At 32.5% G+C, this 27,347-nt stretch overlaps 1 protein-coding gene across 1 annotated transcript; it reads right to left on the reverse strand.

Annotated features, from left to right (window-relative positions):
- Window positions 1–357: 357 nt before the first annotated feature.
- Window positions 358–9,872, reverse strand: LOC102580768 (mitogen-activated protein kinase kinase kinase YODA-like). Its single transcript, XM_006353825.2, has 12 exons — window positions 9,582–9,872; window positions 7,633–8,271; window positions 6,695–7,432; window positions 6,473–6,560; window positions 6,291–6,353; window positions 5,894–6,054; window positions 5,719–5,794; window positions 5,317–5,376; window positions 5,109–5,216; window positions 4,695–4,934; window positions 1,643–1,734; window positions 358–1,478 (listed from the first exon to the last, which is right to left on the reverse strand). The coding sequence occupies exons 2-12, from the start codon at window positions 8,181–8,183 to the stop codon at window positions 983–985; spliced, it is 2,673 nt and encodes an 890-aa protein (XP_006353887.1). The 5' UTR covers window positions 8,184–8,271; window positions 9,582–9,872; the 3' UTR covers window positions 358–982.
- Window positions 9,873–27,347: the final 17,475 nt, after the last annotated feature.

Below are 27,347 nucleotides of genomic sequence, written 5' to 3' on the forward strand. Positions count from 1 at the left end.
TTTTTTTTTTTTTTTTTGAAATCTCTTTTACAAGGGTAATTTTGAATACCTTTCTTGATAGTTTACCTATTTTGGTACAAATTAAAAAGGCTAACATATCACTTATAAGGGAATGGAAACTAATATACTCTTCGGTGTGAGGTATAAGAAAGAATAATCTAAGAACTATTTTATCCTACGTTTGGTTGGAGGTACTAGGCAATCTGAAATTATTTATTTCACACTTAATAACTCTTGTTTCCAACCAAACGACCTGTTAATGAGGAATTTATTAGAACCCATAGACATGGTCAAAATGCAGGAAACGTCTTTCGAATTATGACATACTTGAAGTTTGACTCAGTTAAGACGCAGCAGAAGTCACAAGGTCAAATTGTTGATAAGAAATGTGCTGTCATCTCTGATCTTGTTTAATCAGCAATATTTTCAGTTCATTGTTTACTGTACAACAAACCCCAACCTCCTGTCCACAAAGGGGGAAGAGGAGGAAGAATAAAGGGCCCTAATCCTATTTAATTTCCACGCTTGCTTCTTTTGTTCTCTCTTCTATGGGACAGCATAAATATACAAGTTTGGTACCACAAATGTCATGTTGAAGGATCAGCTATACATTGAATCACTTGAAGCTAGTCTCCCCTTTCACGGCTCGCATTCGGTCATCAAATCTGATCTAAGGCACTCAACACTTTACAAACTGCTTCACTGTCCACAGATGCTACAATGAAAGTCAAAAGATTCACTGGGAAGTAAGCTTCATCTTTGTAACACTAGACCCAAGGGAGGACGGAGGTAATAACATCAGCTGGTTGATCTCGACAATGGATAAAGTTCTGCTCAAGAAGATGCTATTTTATTTCCTAGTTTTTCCCCCGGTGGATCCTTATTGTGCAAATCAGCTTCCTTCAAAGTTACCAACATACACTGATAGTAAACTATGAAACTGGAAAGTCTCCCATGAATGTTGTATTTGACAGAGAAAAAATCATGCTTCACCTGTCCGACCTTCCAAAGGAGGACAAGGGTTTAGATCTAGTGAAGGAACCAATTTCACATGATCCCTTAAGAGTTGCTGTGATACCCGATTGGCCAGCACTGACTGCCCATCATAAAGCTCTCCTCCTGTAGTCCTCCCAAACTGCTTTCCAAGAGAATCATTTTGAGAGGATGCCAATTCCCGGAAAGCATGAGATCCTGATGGTGGCCCTCGTAAAACATCAGGATCCCAGTAAAGGCTATTCATGTAAGGACTCTGTGGAAGTGGTGCTGCCTCCTGTAAGTAAACTGACTGATTAAGATGATGAAATGGAATAGCACCAGTCCCTCCAGAGAGTGGTGTTGATGAGCCAGACATGGTGATAGGACTTGATATGGGTGAGGGAGACAGCCTCCCGTTTAGGTGTTGAGGTGACCTTGGATTTAAAAGAGGGCTACCGATTGGCGAGACAGGGCATGATATGTTTCTGGTAATGTGGATGTCACTGGAGATCAAAGAAGAATATCAGTGATCATAAAAGATGAGTACTACCTTCATTATTTTCTCTAGTATATTCAGAATTAAAATTTATAGGCAACTGCTTTCTTTTGAAAGCTTCTCAATAAAAGTAGATAAGTTAAAAAATATAAAATGATCAAGAGAAAAGACCTGCAGTGAAAATTAGATTTTGACACTCTGGATGAGTGTGTTGCAAGTCTTTCTGATTCTGATGTAGGGATATTCCTTGTCTGTCCAATGCCCTGAGATTCATAAAGAACACACCGGTAAGATTAAGCCATGCCACAGAAGTCCAAGATGCAGATTGATAATGTTTACGTCATCGGTCATACTGCAAATTTCACTTGGAGTTACTATTCAATGCATTCCAACATCATGAATTTAATATATACTCCCTCCGTCTCAAATTATCTATCGTAATTTCTAAAAATACTTTTTATCTCAAATTATTTGTCATTTTAGAAGTTCAAGATAAAATTAATTTTATCTTTTTTCCATTCCTTAGTAGTAGTTATTCTTAAAGACTTCAGACTCCTCAATAGAATAAATATTTAATGAAGAGATTATATCTTAAGACAATATATGAGGGTAAAATAGTCAAAAACTCTTCCTAATTGATGTTTTCTTAAGGGACGTGTACAACAACAACAACAACCCAGTGAAATCCCACTAGGTGGGGTCTGGGGAGGGTAAGTAGTACGCAGACCTTGCCACTACCTCGTGGAGGTAGAGAGGCTGTTTCCAAGAGACCCTCAGCTCAAGAATATCAAATCTAAGTGACAGGAGAGATATATGCAACATAACAGCCAATACAAAAGATAGCGTATAATCAACCAATGAGACAATAACAAGAAAGATATAGGGAGTGAAATGCAGTAAACAGCAAAAGGCTAGGACTGCTCCAAACGCTAACAACCCAAACCCTCGCAAGGGAAGACAACCCGCTAACCCTACTAACCTTCAACCTTAATACGCGACCTCCACTCCTTCCTATCTAGAGTCATGTCCTCGGTGATGTGAAGCATAGCCAAGTCTTGTCTAATCACCTCTTCCCAATACTTCTTGGGTCTACCTCTACCCCTCCGCGTACCCTCTACCACCATTACCTCGCACCTCCTCACTGGGGCGTCTGCACTCCGTCTCTTCACATGTCCAAACCATCTTAGTCCCTTTCTTCCCCCTTTCTATAGGGGATGATTAGTCCTATCCTTTTAGATATTCCAACATGGGACTAATGAAGACCGTCTGTTCCAAGGAAGACATGCTCCCTCATACTGGTGCTAGGACAAAGATACGAGCATCTAATAATACAACTAACAGTGTGATAGCATTAATAGGCATCACCATTTCATATATCTGCCCATGAGCATCCTCCATCTAAATCTCCTTACAGCTACCGATAAGTTAATTTTCATTTTTTAAAACATAAAAGTTCACTTGCTTCATTTAAAACTCATTGTAAGAAGAACAAGGATTGTATTTTTGTTATTTTGTTTTCTCTTGATGTAAAACTCACTTTTTGTCTTCCAGCCCAAAAATTTGTGCTGATGATTCTTATGAATATTCTGGACTGACATAATCCAGTATATTCATAAGGATCATCAGCACAAAAAAAAGGTTCACATGCTTCTGTTTCTCTCTATCTATCTATCCATCTCTTTACACTCAAGAGTGGATCCAGGATTTACACATTATGGGTTTGAGGTCGGGATCCTGTACATATGTTTAATTATCCAGTAAATAATTACATAGCACGATTCAAAGCTACTGGGTTTGGATGAACCTATAACTTATACATTAGATCCACCCTGCTTACTCTGTAATGAATCAAGAAGCTAAAAGCAAGTTAATTTCTCTTCTTCCCTTTTACAAGTAGAGGTTCACTTATACTTTATTTTCCACGGATGAAGCTTCTTACTATGTTATGAATCAAGAAGCTACCAAGACTAAGCTCACCAATCTCACTTGAGGCTGAATACTATATATAACATCAGGGGCAATCAAATTGCACCTTCAAGGAAAGCAAAGACAAAAAAGAAGGCATTCTAACATGAGAAACATGTATGCTTATGAAGGCACATACTCAGACATCATCCTACCCTCTTTGCTTTCAATTAAATAGGGGGGGAAGAAAAAGACGATGGGAGAAGCACTAGATTTCAAGTTTACTTGACCATCCAAATGAATCTAGCTTGTTAATATCGGAAAAGAAGCAGCTTTTAGACACAGGACAGAACGCAATACAATGGTCAGCAAGTAGAAAGTTTCTCACAATCCTTTTTTGTAATGAGCTTATCTTAGTAAATTTCCTTTTATCTCTTTTTAAGTATTTCTGATAGTTAAAAGACTCATATCCCAAAAAAACTCACAGTTCCCAAAAAAAACAGATAACAGAAACTACTTATTGTAAGAACCCATTCCCAGACCCCACTTGTGGGATCACACTGCGTATGTTGTTTATTGTAAGAACCCATTTTACAATAAGCTACAAACTCCAGTACACAGATTATATAGCACACATCAAACAATATAAGACCTTACCATATTTACATATTCAGTTAAATTATTTCCTTTTCCAGAATGAAACGACCCAATTTTTAGAACTAACCACTCTTTGAGTCGCATGCGACAAGTTCATAGAACTGAATACATATTCCAGTACATTATTACCAACATCTGCATTGGTACTGTATGAGCTTCAGATATGCTTGAACTAATCTTAAAATTATATTAGCACACATCAAACAATATAAGACCTTACCATATTTACATACTCAGTTAAATTGTTTCCTTTTCCACAAGGAAACGACCCAATTTTTAGAACCAGCCACTCTCTGAGTCGCATGCGACAAGTTAATAGAACTGAATACATATTCCAGTACATTATTACCGACATCTGCATTGGTACTGTATGAGCTTCAAATATACTTGAACTAATCTTAATCAGGAAAGAAACTTAAGAATATATGCCATCAACAGACTTCAAATAAACAAAGCCGTTGGTTATATGTAACCAATCAGTTAATTTTGCCAAAACTAATTGCTGATTCAGAATCATTTTATGGACACAGAAGAACAAATGTGCCAGTGTACTGTTATCAGTATCATCAGCACAGCCTTCCTGTTTCTGAAAAGAAAGAGAAATGACTACCAATGTCTTAACAACAGAGAGAAAAGAATACTAAATTAAACAGAAGTGTACCAGAGATTTAACACCATTTGCTCCTGCACATGGAGGATCTGCAGGTGCAGGAGAAATATTTGGCTTCTCCAGAGTTGCCACATTTTTCACAAAAGGATGATCCAATAGCTGAGCAGCAGTAGGACGAAGACGGGGCTCACGCTGCAAGCACTTCCTCACAAAATCTTTAGCTTCATCTGAGAGCTGTTCTGGTATAGTTGGGAGCTCTTTACTATTTCCAATCTTAAACATAGCAGCAACCTTTGGGCCAGAAGACATCAAACACCACATATAATAGGTCAGGGGAATGAACTGGCATTGCACAACTTGCTATCTCAAACTAAATTATGGCAAAACATTAAACTGCAGAAAATTTCCAGAAGAAAAAACAGGCAGGAAATGCTCAATTAATGGTCTCTCGACCAAATTACTCACCCCTTCATACTGGCTAAAAGGAGGCTTTGATGTAGCCATTTCTAAGACGGTGCACCCAAGACTCCATATATCAACAGCAAGGTTGCAGCCACTAGAATTCTTTATAACCTGAAACAACAGCAAAGAGGCACTTTGGAGTCGAACTTTAACTCTATAAGTAACCAAGGCACATAAAAAACTTTCAAATACTTCCCAAATCAATCCTTACCTCGGGGGCCATCCAGTAAGGACTTCCCTTGAATGATAATGGACATGATTGCCCTGTGATCTGCAAATTTGTGATTGAAAAATTAAAGATATGAGTTTCAGCCTGAAGAGCACACCTACAGAGGGAAAAGTATTCATATGGCTCAAGGTTGACAATATCCCAAGTGCATTACTTAAGGGATTGAATTCTGTACTTAACAATTACCACTCCAAAAACAAGGAAAAAGCCAGATGATTAGAAAAAGATGTATCCATAATCCATTCCAACAACAGCAGTATTAATTAGATGGAAAAGCAGATCTGGAAGGGGGAAAATCCATACGCTATCTCCAATTGATAATTTCATCCAGCAATCGAGATCATCTAACAATATAACGCCCTTACAGTCTACGCTTAAGCTTACATGTTTTGCCATTCCAAAGTCTGCTAGCTTTATGCGCCCATTTGGATCAACAAGAATATTTGCTCCTTTAATATCTCTGCGAAAATGCAGAGTTAGACAATCAGGGTATACAGGTAAATACTGCTAAAAGAATGAAACTTAACATAAATTATTCAACCAAAAAAGCAATATTTACCTATGCACTGTGTTTTTAGCATGTAAGTATGCAAGCCCTGATAAGATTTGATGAGTATAACTACGGATCGCTGCTTCTCCAAATGCACCATATTCTTGTAAAAGCTTATAAATGGACCCACCCGATACATATTCCAAGTAGATATACAGTTTATCGCCAACCTGATTGAGGTAAACAATTCAGAAGAAATGACAGCTCAAAAACATGACAATTTCAGCAACCAAAAGTATATGGCTCTCATATAATAAAGTTTATAATATTCCCCACTTAGATCGGATCTAAAATTTGGAGTGCTACATTTTGACCAATTTCTTTTTATCAAGAATTTTGACCAAATTATTTAATTAAAATCTTAAGATCTTAATTGATAAGGCTGCTAATATCGTTTGAAGCTCACCGTTTCTGTCCCGTAGTACTGAACAATGTTTGGATGCCTTAATCGGCTTAACAATGCAATCTCCTGCAAAATATTTGAACATAAGAGCTTACTCAAAAATGAAAACATATGAATATATTATGACTCAGGAACCAACAACTCTAAGCAGTCCACAAACATTAAACCCTATATGATGAACTTACTTGTGCCAACTGCTTTGCACTTTCCTTTGACTTTGCATCATCTGAAAATAATGTAACCTCCTTCATTGCACACATTTCACCGCTATCACTGCAGAATAGACAAGGCCAGGTATTAAACAAATCTTCAGGCTGTCAATCTTTGATTTGCACATGCCAATGGGCATGCGTAAGTAACATGTTGGATTTGTATTTACTTCAAAAGGCCAAGGTCAATGAATATACCTATTAAAACCAACATAAACATGTCCAAATGTGCCTCTTCCCAGCAATTTTCCTTTTTTCCAACGAGAGCCAGGGCTAGCAAGGTTCTCGGCTCTACCTGGGCTACGAGGCACCGAGGGAGATGTTGCAACTGAATTGGAATGTGAAAAGGGCGAAGAGTTGGAAATTGTCAAAGGAGGAAGAGGCAAGGGATGACTTTGTGCTTTTCCATCATCAGGCCAACAAGTTTGCAATTCAGTGGCTCCACCTACAGCCCTAGGATGAATTGGTGTGACAGCACCACTATGAATTCTCGAGCTAGGTCCCGGACTTGTCATCCTAGGACTAGGAATAGGAGAGTACTCTGGACTTCCTCTACAAGGCTGCCAAAACAGTTGTCCAGACATATCTCCTCCCATTGAATTATGTCCAGAATTCTGACCAGACCCCGGGCTTGAACAATGGCCAGATCCAAGTGAAGGAAGATCTGGATAAGCCCTTCCTGCCCATAGAGTAGAACTAGTAACTTGCTCACTTGCAGCAGCTCTCATAGGACTTCTAGAAGGACTTGACATAGAACTATCGGGAGCACTGCAAAAGGCTCCAGGAGGAGGCACCTGTAGAGTGGTCACATGACTACTTAAAGGTCTTCTCTTAGGAGATACAGAGGAAACATTTCTACTTGGTGAAAGACTAACTGGTCTTGTCGTTTCTTTCAAGCTAATTTGTCCAACTGCAGATTGATCCTTAACAACCAAACTTCAAAACCAACAAGAAAAGAGAATTGTGTCAATCAAGGTACTATAATTACTTATCAAAAGAAAGCACCAAATGTTTTAACAAGAAAAAACACAACCCAAAGTAATTAAAGCCCGCCAAGGGAAAATGCGCCAACTTTTGAAAGAAAAGAATCTATAATGACCAAATTTTCTTCCGAATGACCTTCTACATTAGCTAACCTGGAAGGACTACCAGCAGCAATTCTGCTCCCAGCTTCATAATCAGTTGCAAGTGGACTACGTTGACGTGAATCAATAGGATCATCACTCTCAATAGAGCACTCGCTGGAAATAGATGCAAAGACAAGCTCTCCATCGGTATCTGCAGGGTCGAGTCTATGTCTGATGCATGCAGGCTTGGGGAGAGGCAGAAACAAGGATGGCTTTGAGGCCTTCTCTACTCTGGACTTTGCTGATGGACTGATTCCAGAATCCGACCTACCTGCATTTGCTGGACGCACACCAGGAAGTGGTAGTGGTTGGGCCATAGGCCTTTCAGCAAAGCTTTGACATCTTGATACATGTTTAGAAGGTGATGACGCTCTTGATTGTGCTTGGGACAAAGAACCCTTCTCAGAAGCAATGTCACTGCTATGCCTTCGAGAACCTCCTGATTTACCGGGAGATTTAACTTCAGCTGGACTCTTAAACTTGCGATGCAATGTATCAATAAAACTTTCTTTTGTTGGTTTCTTCTTAGCTTCTTTTGATGATTTCCACCATGAAGGCATTTTTCCTTGTGCTAAAAATTAGCAAAATCAATAGACAACTTACTACAACATAATTTCCAAATAACCAGCCTTATATTGGACAATAAACCTGCAAGCAGAAAAAGATTAGCATGCTTTAGTTAAGAATTTGGAGATTATAGAATCTTAATCTGTTGCTATAATGCATATGCCAATCCCTCCATTTATTTGAAATTAAAATTTCTAAAGATAAATATCACATATAAATATTCCAACATAGGCATGATGTTGATCCACCCCAGATAAACTATCCACCTCAGTGTTCCCCCTCCCCCCCGTATGATCAGTGTGGCGGTTAGGCATCCTTAGACAAAATAGTGGTCTTTCAAGATTGATTGTTGTGTGTCAGCACTCAGCACGACCAAGGACATGCTTATAGAGTTACAGATGACAGATTTAGTCAACTAAAGCAGTCGGCTTCATGATACAACCATGGTAACCAATGCTTATGTCAGCTCATCAAAAAAAGAATGTTGAGAGAATCAATTAGAGACCAAGTAGTTAAGACTCTGGACAAGCACAACTAAGACAAGGAGATCAAACCTTTTTTCACCTTCTTATTGATTTGCGTAAACAGATATTTGGTTCCAACAATTTAATTGTCACTTATAAATCACCTGCATAATAAAACAGAAATTCCCACCCTGGTTCTTTATTTATTTATTTTTTACAGATAACTAAGCAATTTTACAAGAAACTTCCAAGCAAACCAATTAAACACTAATCAGCCATGAACATGAAGTTAACCCATGATCTAGTTCAAGGAAATAACTCCCTTCTGACACCAATTTTTTCCCTTTCCGATAAGTCTTTCTGACACCAATCTTGAAACCGTGGAATCAAAATTTATCTTACTTTTTCACCTCTCAAAAATGAGCCCCCTCAACCTGGTTCTACTAATTTATGTTATCCCATTTCAAAGATTAATGGGTCTCCTAATATGAGAGAACCCTCAGCTCATCCAGGATGAAATTCATTTCCAGTACCGAAATCTTCTTCAGAAATCACAGCAAAAAGATAGTACTTTTCATCTCTTGCCATCTTCCCATGTTTGCATCAAACCAATAGGTACATAACATGTGTCTTTTACATAAACTCTTATCCATGGTTAATCAATGTTCCAATTTTGCAAGTAGTGTTCCTCTTAGAAACAAATCAATTTAATTGGGGTGAATTTTCTCGATTATGTTACTGATCTTTTTAGAGTTGAGTACAGCAATCATCATGATTTTAAAAACTCAAAAAACACAGCCTTTCCACACAGATCTAAAACACTAACAATGCACTTAAACTAGTAAAAAAACAAAAAGCACAGATTAACAAGTATAACAGCCAGAAATTAATTCCTAAAATTGAAAAGAAAGATCACCAAAACCTCACCTTTAAAGTTCTCTGCTGTCACATATCGAACACAAACAGCTCGCTTCAGATTCGGCCTCCTGAATCCAACTCAGGTACTACTAGCTCAAAATGAAACCCTAGAAAAATCTCAGCTTCCCTGTCCCCTCTCCAAGATTTTCCCAAGAGACAGGAAAGAGAGAAATAGAAAGAGAAACAGAGGTCCAAGAATTCGAATTGGAGAAAGTTAATTTGAAGAGATCGCGTAAGAATGGAGATGGAGTTTTAGAGAGAGAGAGAGAAAGGAGTGAGAAGAGCAGCTAAGTAAGAGAGAGAAACAAAGTGGAGTGGAAAAGAGGTGTCTCACAATTTAATATTATCCCTAAATTCGGTTCGAATTATTAATTTCATCCTCGAACTATTAACAATATTAAAAATATTTATTTACTTGACTAATTGGACTTGAGTATACTCTAAATCTTATAACATGAATGAAATACATTCCTAAATTATCACTAAGTTTATAAGTGTTTTCAACACTTCTTTCGACTTTTATTAAGAGTTGCATGTTTCTACAAGAGCTTGAGACCACTTGATATGTCATGCGATAGATCAAAAATGTATTGAAAGTATATCTAAATTTAGTTAATCAAGTAGATGAGTATTTTTAAGATTATCACTAGTTCATAAATAAAACTAATAGTTTGCTCCAAGTTTGTATTTTCAATAGTTCTCCTAAGTTATATAAAAAAAAATATCTACTATGATAAAATTTCTTTTTAATAGTAATATTTATGATAAATCTTGGAGTAATAGATTTGAGAATCGTAATTAGATTTCAAATCTAATGTCTAACTACTACTATTTATTTTCCCAAAATACTAAAGTTGCATTTGAAACAATACAAGGTGAAAATTCTTTTGGCTATAAATATTTTCAATTTTTGAATTATATTTGCTTCATAGTTTTTGCAATAAAATAAGTACTATACTTTTTTGTCAAAGTAAGAAGAAAACAAATCGAGCATTGAAAAGTAACTTTAAAAAGGAAAAATGTGACTTTTTTTTCTTCAAAAAACGTCAAAGAATATAATGTATATTGACCTTATTTTGAATGGAAAAAATTATTTTCGATAGATTTTCGATGTAAAGAAAAAAATATAATATAGGATCATAAAAAAAATATAAAATATATATATCAATAAAAAGTGTAATACAATATCGAAGAATAAAAACTAAGCGATAACCAAAATTATATTTCGCTAAAATATGTTTCACCTAACTCTAATACCAAAACTGTAGTATAATAATGAAAGAATTAAAACAATAAATGATAGTAGTAATTATTACTATGAAGCACGGAAATAAATTTTATAATTATGAAATAATTAAAGTTGGGATTCCATTGTGTGCTCCTTCTTTATTTCTTTATTGTTTCCGTTATCTAAATAAACTTATTCCATTGTTGTTGATTTATTTATTATTTATTTATAGACTTTTGTGAAGTGTAATATTTTCTTTGGTATGGACAATCTAGAGCACCTTAGTACTTGAAAGTGACACACAAGTAAAATAATTTATTTCTCTTTGTTCATTTATTCATTTTGGAATAATTACATAAATCTCCCCTAAAGTTTAAATATGTAATATTTGATTATGTGCTTCTATTTTGTATATACTCAAATTTTATTAAACAGTCTCATGTCGTTATTCATTCAACTTCTTCAAATAAATAAAAAATTAAAATGAAACTAAATATTGCAAATAAGAAAATCAAATAAATAATTACAAAATAAGTGAAAATTGTTATTTGCCCAACCATCAAAATCTAGAAAATTAGTACTAATATATTTGGGCATAAAGAAATTTGCCTTTTGGTTTAATTATAATATTCCCACTTGTCGGGAATAATTGATAAACTAGTAGGTTCCTTTTTCTTTCTAACCTTAAGAATTAAGGCCCCTAAGATGCAAAAGAGAAAAAAAGAGGCAATTTCTCTTTAATTAAACTTTTTTTTGTCAGTATACAATATATAAAAAAAATGACAAGAAAAATGCTTAAGATTTCAAGAAAAATATCTTGACAAAGGACATAATGGTGAATCTAAGGAGATACACTTTTGTATTATTATCAATTTTTAATTAAATACGTGATACTTGCAATATTTTTATTTATATATTTTTTAAAAAAATATTAATTAAAAGGAATTATTTTATTTTTATTTTTATTTATGTCTTAAGATATAATCAATTTCTCGTCAATGAATATTTACCTATTTATCTGACATAATTGAGATATTTGTAATCTTCAAGAATAATTAATTTTAAGAATAAAGTGGAAAAAATAAGTAACTAATTTTATCTTAAACGTTTAAAATGACAAATATTTCCAATAAAAATATAAATATTTTGAGATGAAAAAAATATTTAAAAAATAAATTTAGCACAGTGTAAATATCTTAAGTCTTAAGTCTTAACATAATAGTTAATAATTTGATATAAATATTAAATTCGCGTAAGTTGTGTTAAATTTAGAGTGCATGTTACACTTTCTTGTTTCATTATAGTATCCTTGTGTCAAAATTACCCTTTAACTTTCATTTTAAGTCAACTTTACCCCCTATTACATTATTCAGCCATTTATAACCTCGTTGAACCTAAATTTGCTACTCATATTCCTCAATTGAATGAAAAACCCCAAAATCGAGTAAAGTTATTCAATTTCAATTAAAATTACACAATTTTCTCATTTAATCCAAAATTCGACCTACTATACTAAATAAACTCATATCAAATTAAATCTCCAAACACATATCTCCATTTTCCTTAGTCTCCTTCATTCATTTCTATAACAATAAAACAAATTAAGTGTTCCCTAAAGAAACGAAACTTCAAATTCCCAGTGTTGTTTCAATCTATCTTTCAAATTGGATTTTATATCACACCAATTGTTCCTTCAATTTCCATATGAGTTTCTCTTTAAGTTGTTGGAGGACTTCTTAATGCTATTTAAGAGAAATCAAAATGGAAATTGAAGAAACATTGGTGTAGTTTATACAACCCAATTTGAAAAACTAGATTGAAACATCACTATGGATTTGGAACCTAATTTCTCATAAGAACACTAAAACTTGTTTTGTTGTAAAAATGGATGAAAAAGATGAAGAAAATAGGAGATATAGGTTTGAAAATTTAGTTTGTTATGAGTTTGTTTAGTATAGTGGGTCGAGTTCGAGTTAAAAGAGAAAATTGGATAATTTTAATTGAAATTTGATAATCTTACTTGATTTGATTTTGTTCATTCAATTGAGGAGTACGAGTGATAAGTCTAGAGACGACGAAGTTATAAATGGTCAAATAGTATAACAGAAGGTAAAACTTATTATTAAATGAAAGTTGAGGGGTAAGCTTGACCCTTTCCTTAAATATATTAAGAATATACTTATAAATTATTTCATATGTTTATTTTTATTTGTCTCCCTTTAAAGATATCAAGAAAAGACAATTTATTTATTTTTCTATTTTACCTCAATATTAATTATTTATTTTCTTAAATTATTTATCAAGACTTATGACTATCCATAAATTAATATAAGTATGACATTGTGCCAGAAAAATATTCATATTAGTTATCGTTTCTTAAATGACGTCTAAAGTTTAACACAGTATAAATAAAAGGAAACGAATAAATATATTTAATGTTTTTGCTAGTTAGAAAATACTTTACATATTGGAAGGATATTTTTAAAAATAATAATAATTAAAATATAAGAAGAATCATAATAACGGCATGTCAATTGTTATTATGATTAAGACGTTGTGCTTAAAAAATAAGATGAAAATTTCTTGATGATAATAAAATAATATCAAAATAATTTATCTTAAAATCAAAGTATCTCTTTTTAGAAAAAATAAAATAATTTTGACACTGAAATAGAATAAAAATAAACAGTAAAAACTTATCGAGTTCATATGTCATGGCAAATCATTGTCTTGAAAGCAACTCTGGCTCGATTGGGATGCAAGCGTTATGGTGGATTGCTCTGCAAGATTCCATAGTCACTTTGAAACATGTTCCCTCGTAGATTTCAACTTGATTCAAAATGCAAATCGTTATGACCGATCGCTCTCCAAGGTTCTACAATCAGTTCGAAAATGTGTGCACTCCGTGATTGAAAGTTTGAAATCTGTACAACAAAAAATTGCTTAGAAAACAATCAAAGAAGAACAACTTCAAAAAAGAGAGTGAATTTTTCAATGTTTACTTTGTTCACATGTACATTTATATAGGTCAAGGACATACGTTACAAGAAGAAAATTAGTGGCGAGATAAATGAAAATTTAAATCAATAGATTAAATAAGTCAACACGGAGAATTGAAGAGACGGTTACAAAATGTAAATACGATGTTATCAATAATTAATTCAAATATTACACGAGTTTGAATTATAGCAATGTATTCAGACATGTTTTTGGAACAATGTATTTGAACACTTTTTCGGTAGGCTCAAAAATATTTTTTATTTAAAAATCATATTTGAATTATACCTTACGTACACAGGGTCAAAGAGACTCGTTTTGCCTTTTTCATTTCTTATAAGAAAATTTGCAGTTCTTACCCTTCGAGTGCACATAAGAACCAACATAGGCTAATTTATGAATTGAGATGATTTTGTTTGTGTAATGTGATAAAAAGAAAAAATAGGTCACGAGTCTTGTATCTAGGGGTAGGATAAACACCAAAAATCAAACTAATTTGATGCTTTGATTTTTTGATTTCGATTTAATTTTTTTAAAACTTTGATACTCAGTTGTCATCAGTTCTATTCTCAATTTTAGGGTACCAGTTCTTGGGTTTAACTGAAATTTTATAACATAAATTCAAAAAAGTTAAAATACTACACTCGAAGCCCGGAATACTTTTAAATCAGCTTTCACCCAACCTAAGTCCATTCTCATTCCTTTTTCCTAATATATAGTAGAGCAAACAATACAAATACCGCTAGTTTAGTATCTAATTATCTTGAAATTATATTTCGTATCACATTTACTTCGGTAATTACATATATCTGAGTATCTGACACATTTAGATGCATGTATCTCGAATACGTATGAGTTATATTGACTTTCTAGAAAAAATGTCATGAGCGTGTCACTCAAATTAAGTGTAATTTATTCACATGTACATGGTATACATTAGTTCTCTAGTTCATTTCTCTCTACGTATCTGCATTTTCATAATGTATTTACAATGTATCTGATATCATAGATACATGTATCTAATGTGATTCACATAGATACACTAACTCTCTCACACATGGATACACTAACTCTTTCTGAATGTATCTGACATAAAAAAAAACTATTATTTACCTTTTTTGATTTATGTATTTGACTTAAAATCTGAAAGAGTGGTGTATCTAACTTGAAATCAGTACAAAATAATTAATTAGTAAGATAATATGTAATTATTATTAAAAATTATGAAGTGGATAAGTATTTATGTAACAACATATATCGTCGTTACTGAAAATATCTCTGATAAAGGTATACGAATCTCATATGTCATAGGGTCGAAATCAATCTCTTGGTATGTGAGTGCATAAGTTATAAATTAAGGTTGTATAATTTCTTGTAACGACCTGAGCCGTCGTTATTTAGGAAAAGCAAAACTTCAGGAAAATATTGGGGCCACTGTCCTGCCAGGGCGGGCCAAATGCCGCTAGGGCGGCAGTGCCACATCGAGGTAAGTAGCCGCCAGAGCGGGATAGGTGAGGCTAAATATAATAACGTGAAGTCTTATTTTCTCCTTCTTCCAAAAACACCTAAAATAGGCGAGAATTACCCTAGAAACCCTCCAAAAAACTGCTTCAAGCTTGGGAAGGAAGGACAAAGAGATTTCTAGCGTAAGGAGGTCGAAGGATTGCAGATTTCCGATCAAGATCACCGTCTCGTCGTCCGAAAAACTAGAACTTGATCTATAATCTCGTGCAACTGCTTGGCGCCCAGGTAGGCTAGGTTTATTTAATTAAGTAGTTTCAAATCCGTTATTCACTGCGTGGTATGTTGAAATTGACGGTAAAATTCATGCTTAGGTTTTTGTGCACCGAACAAGGGTTGATTATGCGTATATCCTTAAGTGTTACATTAGACGTATACCGTAGGAAAAAACCCTATTTTTCATGAGTTAGGGTTGGGAATAGTTGTGATTTCTTATTTTGTGGGATGGTGTTGACTGGTGTCTGTATGATGTGTATGCGTATAAGCGAAGTGTAACCAAAGTAACGAACCTAATGAATTGATCATGAACAATGCATGCCAGGAGCTTGAGCACTTGACTATATGATGTAAGTATTGTAAGTTATGGTTGTGATATCATGTTGTGTGATATAAGTTTGATCATGCTTCATTATGATACATGGATGTATGCGAATGGTACATCATTGATCACAATAATCGTAAATGAGGATAGACGGATAATTGAATGTCATGAATCATGACTTGATTGTATGATTATGATAATATACTTGTGATTGTGGCTTATTGAATGGATCGGGTGTTGCGTTCCGACACACTAACTGATATCGATTGCCACATACCGACATAAACATTGATACCGATGTCACGATCCGACACACTAACTTGGAATGGGTACCACGTACCAGTACACTAATAATTTGGGTGTGAGTTCCATAAGAGGACCATTGACTTGTCTTATATGTGTAATTGCTCGTATTACTGATAATGTGAAATTGGGCATATTTCCTGGAATGATTAGTGGTTTGTACTTTATGTTCTTTTATGTGGGATTTGTGATGTTGTAAGTTATTTGAGATATGTGGTGGTGTAATGAATTGTGAATGGTAGAGTCTCAATTCGGGTTGTAGTATGGTAAAAGAGGAACTAAGGGTCCCGGTGCAATCCTTGTATTTAGAATGAGGTCATGAGTATTATTGTTGGGGAATGGTAACATAAACAGATAGTACACCTCGATAGGTGTAATGGGGTCCTAAGTTGAGTAGAGATGAGAAGAGCGTAAGGGTGTATTGTGAGTGGTTGATCGGGTTGGTAGTGATATATCTGGAACGTCCTTAAGGGATTAATTGATTAGGTGCAATCACGAACGAAGTAAGTAAGGGGTTAGAGGTAAGTGAACTAGCATGCTGTTAATATCAGGAATGGTACCGGTAGGCAAAATATAAATGTGGAGGAGCGATTGGTCTTATTGCATGTTTCGCCAGTTGATTTCTTATATTATATGGTGGGTATTCAGGTTGACCGATGATGTCTACCAGTACATGTGGTTGTACTGATACTACTCTTGCTATGCCTTTTTGGCATAGTCTGTATGTAGGGTTGGTGATGTTTGATTAGGTGAAGACGAAGAAAATCTTCAACAACTTCTATTTTTCCTTCTGCATAGTGGGAGTTGTGTCTTTGTTATCGCATTCGTATCTTGTAATCTTAAAAGCTCTTGTACCTGTTTAGACTAGATCTCTGGGGTGTTAATTACTTTAAAAGTCTTAACTTTGAGTCGTTTTAAACTCTTGTGTTTATAAAATATTATATGAAACTTATTTATTCTCCTGTTTTATTAATTTTCCACATGATTTTAACTATTGGGATATGCGGGTTCTCTTACTTAGGTGTTAGAGTAGATGCCCGCATGGCCCGGTGGATTGGGTCGTGACATTTCTCTATCACAAAGTTAAGTTGAAAGTGCTCTACCGATTTAGTGTCGGGCGTATGTTTAAACTAAGATCAACTTCAAACGATCATATCTTTCATCTTATAATGAGTTAGGTGTCTCGTGACCTATCAAATTAAAGTTCAATGAATCTCCTTTCCAACGCCACCAAGTTAACTTCATTTGGAGTTCGAAATAAAAAGTTATAACCGTTTTACTAGAGATTGTCCATATCAGGTCGCTATAGCGGAGCTGCTACAACGGGTTACATGCATTTAAATGCAATTTTTAGACCTAAAACGTTATTTTCTCCCAAAACTTGTTCAAGACCAGGCTAGGGCAAAATAGGGGCAATTTCTTCGATTTTTCATTGATTTCCACCTTTAAGATAAGTTCTTTCATCAATCTAACATTTGTTTGATTCCTTAGTCCTTAGTAAATATAATTGTGGTCCGTAGAGATGATTTGAATTCATTCTAAGGTGGGTAACATCTGAATTTATGAGAATTTTAGGGTGTAAGACCCTGAGAAATATTTCTTCTCAATTTATTCATTGTAATTCTCTAATGTAACCATGAAATTGGTAGTTTTAAGTGAATTAAGGGTGGAAAAACCCTGGTGTGGATGGAAAATTTATATGGTTGGCCTAGAGTTTGAGATTTTGATATGATCTGAAAATAATTAGGTCATTTATGATTGATTTTATATTATATTATTATTTTAGATCAAGAACAAGCTAAAATTTCACCAAAAAAATCAAATTTTGCGAGCCTAGGTAGACTAGTTTTCTTAACTGAGTAGTTTAGACGTATTTCTCATTGCATGATTTTTTGTTGATTGACCAGAGATTTTATGCCTAGGTTTTGAGAAACAAAGTCTAGATGATTAAAGGTTGTTGTTTATTGTTGTTAAGGAGGGAAAAAAATAAGGATAAATTACTTCTATACACAACTTAAGTTTCCCTATTCTTCATTTTTCCCTACCTTTTTTAAATATTTCAAAAATCTCCTTTTTTATCCAAATTCTTAAAACTTTCGGATACATAAGTGAAACCCACTTCCTTTTCAACTCCTTTTTTTTCTCCCTAAATTCTCTCCAAATTGTTAGCAGTTATCAAATTGATTTCAAAACGATTCTCTTTCCAGTCAACTAATTTCAAACATCTGAATGGGTAGGGATTGTCTTCTCCAATGTTAATTTATTCGACTTCTTGTTTTTGTTCAAAGTCCGTTCCTGATATATATGGACAAGGGTGCTTCATTTAGTATTGGGGTTACTCAACCAATTTCTTCTAATACTAATCGAATATATGATTTTGACGATGACAAATGGACTGAAAACGGATTCGAGATTTTGCACGACCCACTAGCAATGAAGAAGAATCAAAGTATTTCCAAGTCGAACAAGGAAGCATCATTATCCTCAAAACCAAATGTTGTAAAAAAAAAACCTCAAAAAAGAGGAAGGAAAACAACACCTCCAATATCTAGGCCTTCACTGGCCCACGTATGTGTTTTCATACTTTTTTGAATTTTTGTGTTTTATATGGTATTTGTTATGTTGGATCTAAACAATTTGATACATTAATTTGCATGTGCTATTGTATATGGATTATTCGGAGCAAAAATGATACATTGTTTTACATTACACTGTTTTCATATTCTATTGGATACTAATCAATTTGTAAATGGTTTATACATTAAAACCTTAATTTCAGCATAATAGTGAATATGTGGTTGGATTGTAACATATAACGAAGTTCAATCTGAACTCTTGTATGTAATGTTCTCATTAATATATCATATAACTTCTATTTGATTATGAATATATTGGTTGGGCTAAACATTGATCTAAAAAACTTCACGATCCTTTAGTAATGATGAAGGTAAATATTGAAAAGTTGAAGAAGAATGTCCTTTCATCTTTGAAAGCAGAGGTTGTTAAGACCCCCAAAAAAAAGGGATCGAAAATTTGCTCCTACAATTTCTCGATCATCCTTACCTCAATATGTTTTAGATACATTATATCTAGTTTTAATACATATATGATACAAACATTTTGTGGCATGTTTAATGAGTATCATAGTAAATGTTGTATCAGTAAAAAATTATCTTATTTAACATGTTTCAGATACATTATATTTAGTTTTAATAAGTATATGATACAAAAATCGTGTGTTATGTTCATTGAGGATCACGTTTAATTGTGTATCAGTAAAAAATTGTGTTCTGCAATATGTATCAGATACATTATATCCAGTTAAATAAGTATCTGATACAAACATCTTGTGTCATGTTTAATGAGTATTATGTTCAATCAGAAATGTACCACCCAGGTTGAAAATATTAACATGTCAATTTATTGTATCAGAAATTCATAATCTAATTATAATTTGTAGTGTGTATCAATATAACAGTGGAAAATCTAAAAATCAAATTGATTTTTAATCTTAACTTAACCAAAAAAGATTTTATCAACCATCTTTTGGAAAGAAAGTACAAGTTTTTCGATTGTGACCTTCTTGTCCACAACATCCACAACAATTTATTTTTGTGATTAGCTTTTAATGTGGATTTTTTCTCTTCGTTTCCTTGGTTGTCCAGACATCCTTTTGTACCTAGGTGGTAAGACAATTTCTTCCAAAGCAAATTTCGAAACTGATCAATCGTCCTTATCCGACATTGAAACCATTGAAATTCATATGTGTTTGCTAATGCATCTAATTTGTAGTAATCAGAACAGTAGGGATGTCTATCTGTAACTTTTTTTTCCTAACAGAGGCCTTCAATTTCCACGAACAATCATCTGATAAACACACTGATACATAGCTGCAATTTTAATAGATACATTATAAAAGTTATTTTTTCATGTATCATTACAAAAAAACAGAGAAAAAAAATTAAATACTCATGCTAAATTTGATAGTACATACATTAAAAATATATTCTAAAAAAAATAAAGAAATTCACATACTGTAAATTTTAAAAAATATAAATTCACAACATACTCACTCTAACTGTATAAAGTTGTATCCAGTAGTTCACATGGATAAAATTACGAATGTATTATTTTTGTTTTCATTAATGTATCATTTGCATATATATCTTTTTACAAATTCAAAAATCAAAAAAGATTTTCACATGTATCTGATACGCTATATAAACAACAAAATAACTCACAGATCTGCAAATCCATTACATGCAAGTCTAATTAATTAGTATTGTATCAAACTCTAACCATTAATGTATCATGTCTTATATATCTATATACGAATTTAAAAAAAATTCAATGATTAAAATGGATAATGGATACATTAAATATTGAAAGTAATTCAATTATTAATACATTTAAAATCCAGAAAATCACGTGCATGATACATGAAATTAAGTATGCACTAGTTATAACTGTATCAAGTTCTATCCAATAATTCACATGTATCAAGCTAGAATTGTATCCATTTTGTAGTCAGTAATGTATCATGGCACAAGGTATTTCGTCTAGTTGAAATTTCACATATATCAAAGAAGAATTGTGTGCGCACAAGGTACTTCGTCTAGTTGAAATCTCCCACAATTACATATTTTTTACTCAAGGCTAACAATGTATCACGACTTATGTATCAAAAATAAAAAAATGCCAATTCACAACTTAAGAACAAAACAATATACTTACTTCAATACATGAAGCATTGAATCATCACTGTTGCAAATCCATTTTTTCAGACAATACAAGGCAAACTCTACAGAAAAGATGAATAGCCGCCACAACAAGTTCAACTCGCTCAACCGTGATAATATCAAATAAGTCGTGCGCATAAAACTTTTACTAATTATATTAAATTAATAAATCTGCAACTTATGGATAAAGATAATATCAAAGGAAGAGAATAGATTTTTTATTTTTCTATTATCCAATTTAGATATAAAAACACCTTGGTGTCGTTTTCCCCAACTTCGACACAAACAATTTCACCTGATGTAGCATCAAAGCAATGCATCTCTCCAGTCATCTTGTTTGTTGTATCAATGGAAGATTTGACATTCAATTCAGTTGTAATGACGGATTTGAGATTCGCGAAAGAAATCGTTTGTCCAATAACTATTCCATCACTATTGTATCGTTCATAACTCAGAGCTCACCCAAATTCCTGAATATCTCAACAAAATCAATATATTCATCATGTATTAGCAACGATGGTCGTCTATTTTGGGTTTGTTATGAATTGAGATAGATGAAGGAGAAGAAAATTTGAATTTTGAATTTTGAATTCTCTGAATCTGTTACTGATTGGAATAGATTGATATCAATCTGTTTTGCATGATTCGTGGGATCTGTTTTGCGTGATTTGTGGGACTGCTAATCAAATTTTCGTTTAGACTCCTTTTTAAGCGCAATAATCAAGTTGTTTTATGTATCAGACGTTATGTATCTGGCTGAATATAATGTATCCAGATCCTACAATTTTTAAGGGATTTTTGTGACATAGAAAAGAATAGGGATAGAATGTAATTTAAGTTTTACACTATGGGATTTATGTAAGTTATACAAAAAATAATGGCTGGGGGGCGGTTCTCTAGTTCTTGATGATTAACATTGAGTTTTCCTATTGGAGTGATTTGGTGGTAATTGTAAGGTAAGTGTTATATAATTGTTGGGTTATAATCATATCTAGAATTCGTAGTAATCAATGAAAAATCATATATACTCATAGTGGGGTTCAGTATTGGGTCATTGATATATTGGTATGATTGTGTTATTCATTATATATATGTATGAATGTTTACCGCATGTTGTATGATTTGTGAATGTATAATAGGGATACCATATGAGAGCATATGTAATGACAACATGTTGACAATTTCATATAATGAAATCGATTATGTGACATGTGGTTTTCAGGTGCTATTGTTTATTTTGTTTGTGATTGTGCATGGTGTTTGATAGTTGGTTCGCGTACCACACTTGGTACAAAATATCCTCATGATTAGCTCGAATACCACGCCTGATATATATTAATGGTTGGCTTAGGTACCACACTTGGTACATACATATCTATATATGATTGGCGTGAGTACCACGTATGTACACTAATTACGAATGACTTAGATACCACGCCTGGTACAAAATATCCTTACAGTTGGTTCAAATACCACACCTAGTATATACTAATGGTTTACTCGAGTACCTTACCTGGTATGGAGATATCCATATATGATTGGGTCAAGTACCACACTGGTACACTAACAGTTTGACTTTGGGTTCCATGAGAAGACCAAGTATCTGTTTATGATTCCATGTGTGAACCGTTTTTACTTCTTCAAAATGTGATTGTTGCATGCTGGATCCTTGAGTGGTCCGAGTTACTTGAAAGATGTGATGAATCAGATATGACATGTTATGCTAATGATGTTCTTGATTATTGTGCACACAAGATGATGACTACATGTGATTATAATTGTATGTTATTTATTTATTTAACAACTTAGTTCTTAGGGGTTTATTTCTGCATAATTGTTTTTACTTCTTTAGTTGTCTAAATTATTTTTACTATTAGGTTAATTTTATTGAGGTTCAATTCTTTAGTTGTCTAGAATGTGTTTTTATTTATTATGATGATTTTGGTGTTATAAGTGGTGTTGATTTAATTTGGTATGGATGAGTTGGTTTAAGATGTCAGTTTCATGTACTGTTCTAAAAGGGCCAGGAAGTTGGCATGAGAGATTGAGAGAGAATAACAGGTTGGTTGATAGGGCTAGTGGTGACCTTATTTTCGTGAATATTAATGTGGTGCAAGAATTTAACTATGATTTGTCATTGTGGTGACATACAAATAGGTTTGAGAAGGCTTAGAATGACATAGCATGTAGGCTTGGAAAGCCTCAAAATGAAATAACAAGTAGGTTTGAGAAGCCTTAAGAGGACATAAAATGTAGGGTTGGGAAGCCTTAGAGTGGCAAGAGGGTTGAATATATAAATATTATATTTGGCAGCGGAATGAGATAGGAGGCTTGAGTTCAAAGTGTATTGGTTTATGGGTATGTAACTTTAAGACTGGGATGGTGAGAGCATGTGGATAGACACTTGGGGTGATGCAACTTTCATGTTGCATGTTCCTTTCTAAATGTCTATTTTATATTATGTTGTATACTCTGGTTGTAGGAATTCACTGATGTTTCATAGGTGAAGACGATGATGATCTTTGCCACCTTCTATTCCTTTTTCCTTATAATGAGAGTTATGCCTTATTTCTTTTTAAACTGTACTCCTAGAAGCTCTTGTACCTATTTAGACTAGTTCCTTAGGAGTTCTAGTATGTTTCCTTGTAAAATAACTTTGGAGGTTTAAATCAATTTATAGTGATTTCATAACCATTTAAGATGTTAGCTCATGATTCATTTATTTTTACGCATGTTTTAATTCAAATTGGGTAGTAAGTGTTCTCCTATCCAGGTGTTAGAGTAAGTGTTTGCATAGGTGTATCCAGAATTTCGAGATGATGGGTGCACTATTACAAAAATGTTGATCTAAGATATAAATTTGGTCGGTTCAAAATTTAAGTTTGTATACTAAAAAACGTTAAAAATTTTAATATTATAGGTCCAAAATTAATTCATATATATATATCTATATATATGAATTAATTAAAATGTCAAAAGTGCTACCAATAACCACTTAGAGAGGTGCTATCTAATTTTAGAAAGAAAAATAAAACAAGGTAAATATAAAATTCAAATTTCTAACCTCACGCAGAGAGGAGCACCCAATTATCATCACATTATATGATACTCTAAGTGTGGGTTCACACATTTATATTTCAATAATTTTTAAAAATATAACACTACTATACATGATTTCGGGAAAAGAGCATGGATTCACGTGAACCCGGTGACCCCTTGAATACGCCTCTGTGTCTGCATGGTCCGATAGATTGGATCATAACAATTTATGACAGGAAGACCAATAGAGTGATGCGTATGCCAAGTTAAGAGCGGTGCATGTGGAATTATATATCACTACCTACTTAATTACAAAAAAATGGAAAATAAAAATATTAGTTCTTTTGTTTCAATTTGTTTGGTCTATTTTAATTTGATACGGTGTTTAAGATTATTTTTTAATTTGTGATATAATATTAAAGATATGCCAAATGTATCAAAATACATGTTAATATTTTGGTCTTAAATATGTCATGTATAAAGTTAAAAATTTAAAGAATAGATACAAAGGGAAAGTATCATTCATTTTTCAAATGAACGAAATCATTTACACCTTTAAATTTGGTTTAAAAATTAAAATCTCCCCTCAACTATGAAAAATAGTCATTTTCCCTCTTTATTCTAGGCAAAATTTATTTTACCCTTGTCATTTTTAATCCCCCATCCATGTAACATGTTTTTATATTATATATGATATTTTCTTTTTTAACCTATGTATTTATAGATTTTAATTTTCGTTCATAAACATTTTAAATAGAATAATCCTTTTATAAGTTTGTTGCAAAGCCTATTTTTTTTAATGATTGTTACTTTGATATTACATGCATTAAGTATCACATATTGTATGTATCATGTGTCATGTATGTATACGTATTATGTGCATGCATATTCAAGATAGGAAAAATTAGCAAACTAGTCACAATCTCTAACATAATTATTAAAAGCATCTACATTTTAAAATTATTATTAAAAATGTCAAAATGTCAATATTTTAGGAAATAAATTGTATCCTAATATAATTAAAAAAAATTCTTTTATTTCTCAAATGAGGCTCACAGGGGACATTGGACCAATTTCTACATCATATCAGGTAAAAAAGAAAAAAAAAGTCACCCACTACCCACTTACCATCTTTCTTGGTTTTACCCCAAGTTTACCCAAGTCACTACTTTCTCTCTTCCTGTTTTCACCACTTTTGACTTATTCCTTGTTCAAGAAAATTAACTCTTCCATTTTCCACAATTAATTCAAGAAATTTCTCAATTAATTCAAAAGATTATGATTTATAAAGGTAAATTCGAAGTCACCAAATATTTTGTGAGATTTCTTGTGATTTTGTTTTCATATTCACCAAGTATTTTGTATTGCGGATTTAGGTATTTTGGATTTTTCGTCTTTTTTCGATTTTGATGTGAGTTTGTTTTCATATTCACCAAATATTTCGTGAGATTTCTTCTTTTAAACACTATTAGCTGATATTTTTGTGATTTTTTTTTATATTTGAGATTTTAATAGATTGTAGTAATCTACATTAGCATTCATACATCATACATTGTGTGATTTTTTATACATTCATATTTAATAATTTCATATTTTGCATGATTAGAAAATTAATGCTTCCCATAACTACATTAATAAATACAAATTCATATTTATATATCAGACGCAATTGTATTAGATTTTTTTTTTCCAGAATGCACTATTAGAAAATTGTGTATTTTTCCTCCTTAGTTAAAACATAAAATTCTATCCAGTACTCAATTGTATCCATTACTCACTACAAATCAGCAATAAATTATTATAACAAATAAATTTCGTCGATTGTATCCAAAATTAGTTACTCATTACTTAATTATATTTGGCTACAATATATTTGTTGTATTCAAAAACACCAGCTATAAAAATCCAAAGTGTATCCTTACTCAATTGTATTCAGTATTCAATACAAATCAACAATAAATTATTCTAACACATACATATTCAAAAACACCAGCTACAAAAACAAAAAAAACACGCACTTTCATTCATTATAAATCCTAGAATTGCTACAATATTTCGTAAAAAGGTTAAAATCTCAATACATACAAACATTCCACTGCATTCATCACAAAAATAAAAAATAAAAATCTACCCAATTTTTGAGTCGAGATTTAAGAATATCACCTATAAACAAATTAAATAATCGACAATTAAAAAAAATACTTGATCGTTTTTTTGAGTTTTCACTGACAATATCAAACTTTAAAGAAATTCGTGTAATTGACTTTGCTATCCAAAACAATCGAGATTGAATTCGGAAAAGAGTCTACTGATTCGAAACTTGTTTTTGAAATTTTTAAGAATAATGGAGAAAGACTCTTCAAAGAACAATGGATAGAGGCCCACTTTTGTATTTCTCCTTTGAATACGTAACTGATGAAAAATTTGAAAGATTTTTACCTTTTTAAAAATATTTTGTCCCATGATTTTCTCCATTATGTTGTTAAGTATTTGTATTCTTTTCCATTAAACAAATTTAAAAAAATACATAACTCAGCCCTTAACAAACTAAAATATTGACATTTTAAATAAATATTGAAAATATGTCTAAGGAGTCCTATAAGAAGCTAAAATATTGTTGTTTTGAAAATTTCTCAGATAGATATGTGCTTGTTCAATTTTATACAAGTTTAATTGTGTACTTGTGCATATCCAATGTTTGAGGGTCCATATGTCAGCTAAAATCAAGTTTAAAAGACACGTTTATGTATTATGCCTATCTTATTCTCTATTATCTATATAGATAAACAAATTTTGATTGTCATTAATGAAATATTTACTAAATTATAATTTAAAATCTTATTATAGATAATGTTTTAAAGAAATTATCATGAACTATATCTTATTTTTATCATATTAAGATTCCGTTAATTTTTTATTTTATTTTTAAGTTTGTTCATTTGTTCCATTATAGAACATTAGCTTAGGTATTCAATCAATATATTTCACTTTTCTTTCAATTTCGGATGAAGTTAATATGTTTATATGAAATTTGTTATATAGATTAAAAAACAAAAATATTTATGATTTAAAAATAGTATACGGAAAGGGGGAAAATATAAAAATTGATAATGTAAGGGGTAGATTATACATTAAAAAAGGTCAATTAAGAAAAAGGGGGAGAACGACTATTTCTCAAAGTTGAGGGGGGTTCGATTTTTAAAGTAAAGTTGAGGGTGTAAATGATAATTCACCCTTTTTTAATAGATTGACTTTTTTTTAAAATCTTTTTAGCTTAAAAATCAAGTCCTTATAAACACTTTTTAAATTTATCCAAACACTCAAAAAGTGATTAAAAATTATTTTGTCCTAAAAATACTTATAATTTATCCAAACACTTAAAAAGTGATTAAAAACTATTATGACCT

This window comes from Solanum tuberosum, unplaced genomic scaffold, assembly GCF_000226075.1.
Source record: "Solanum tuberosum cultivar DM 1-3 516 R44 unplaced genomic scaffold, SolTub_3.0 scf00159, whole genome shotgun sequence".
Lineage (NCBI taxonomy): Eukaryota > Viridiplantae > Streptophyta > Magnoliopsida > Solanales > Solanaceae > Solanum > Solanum tuberosum.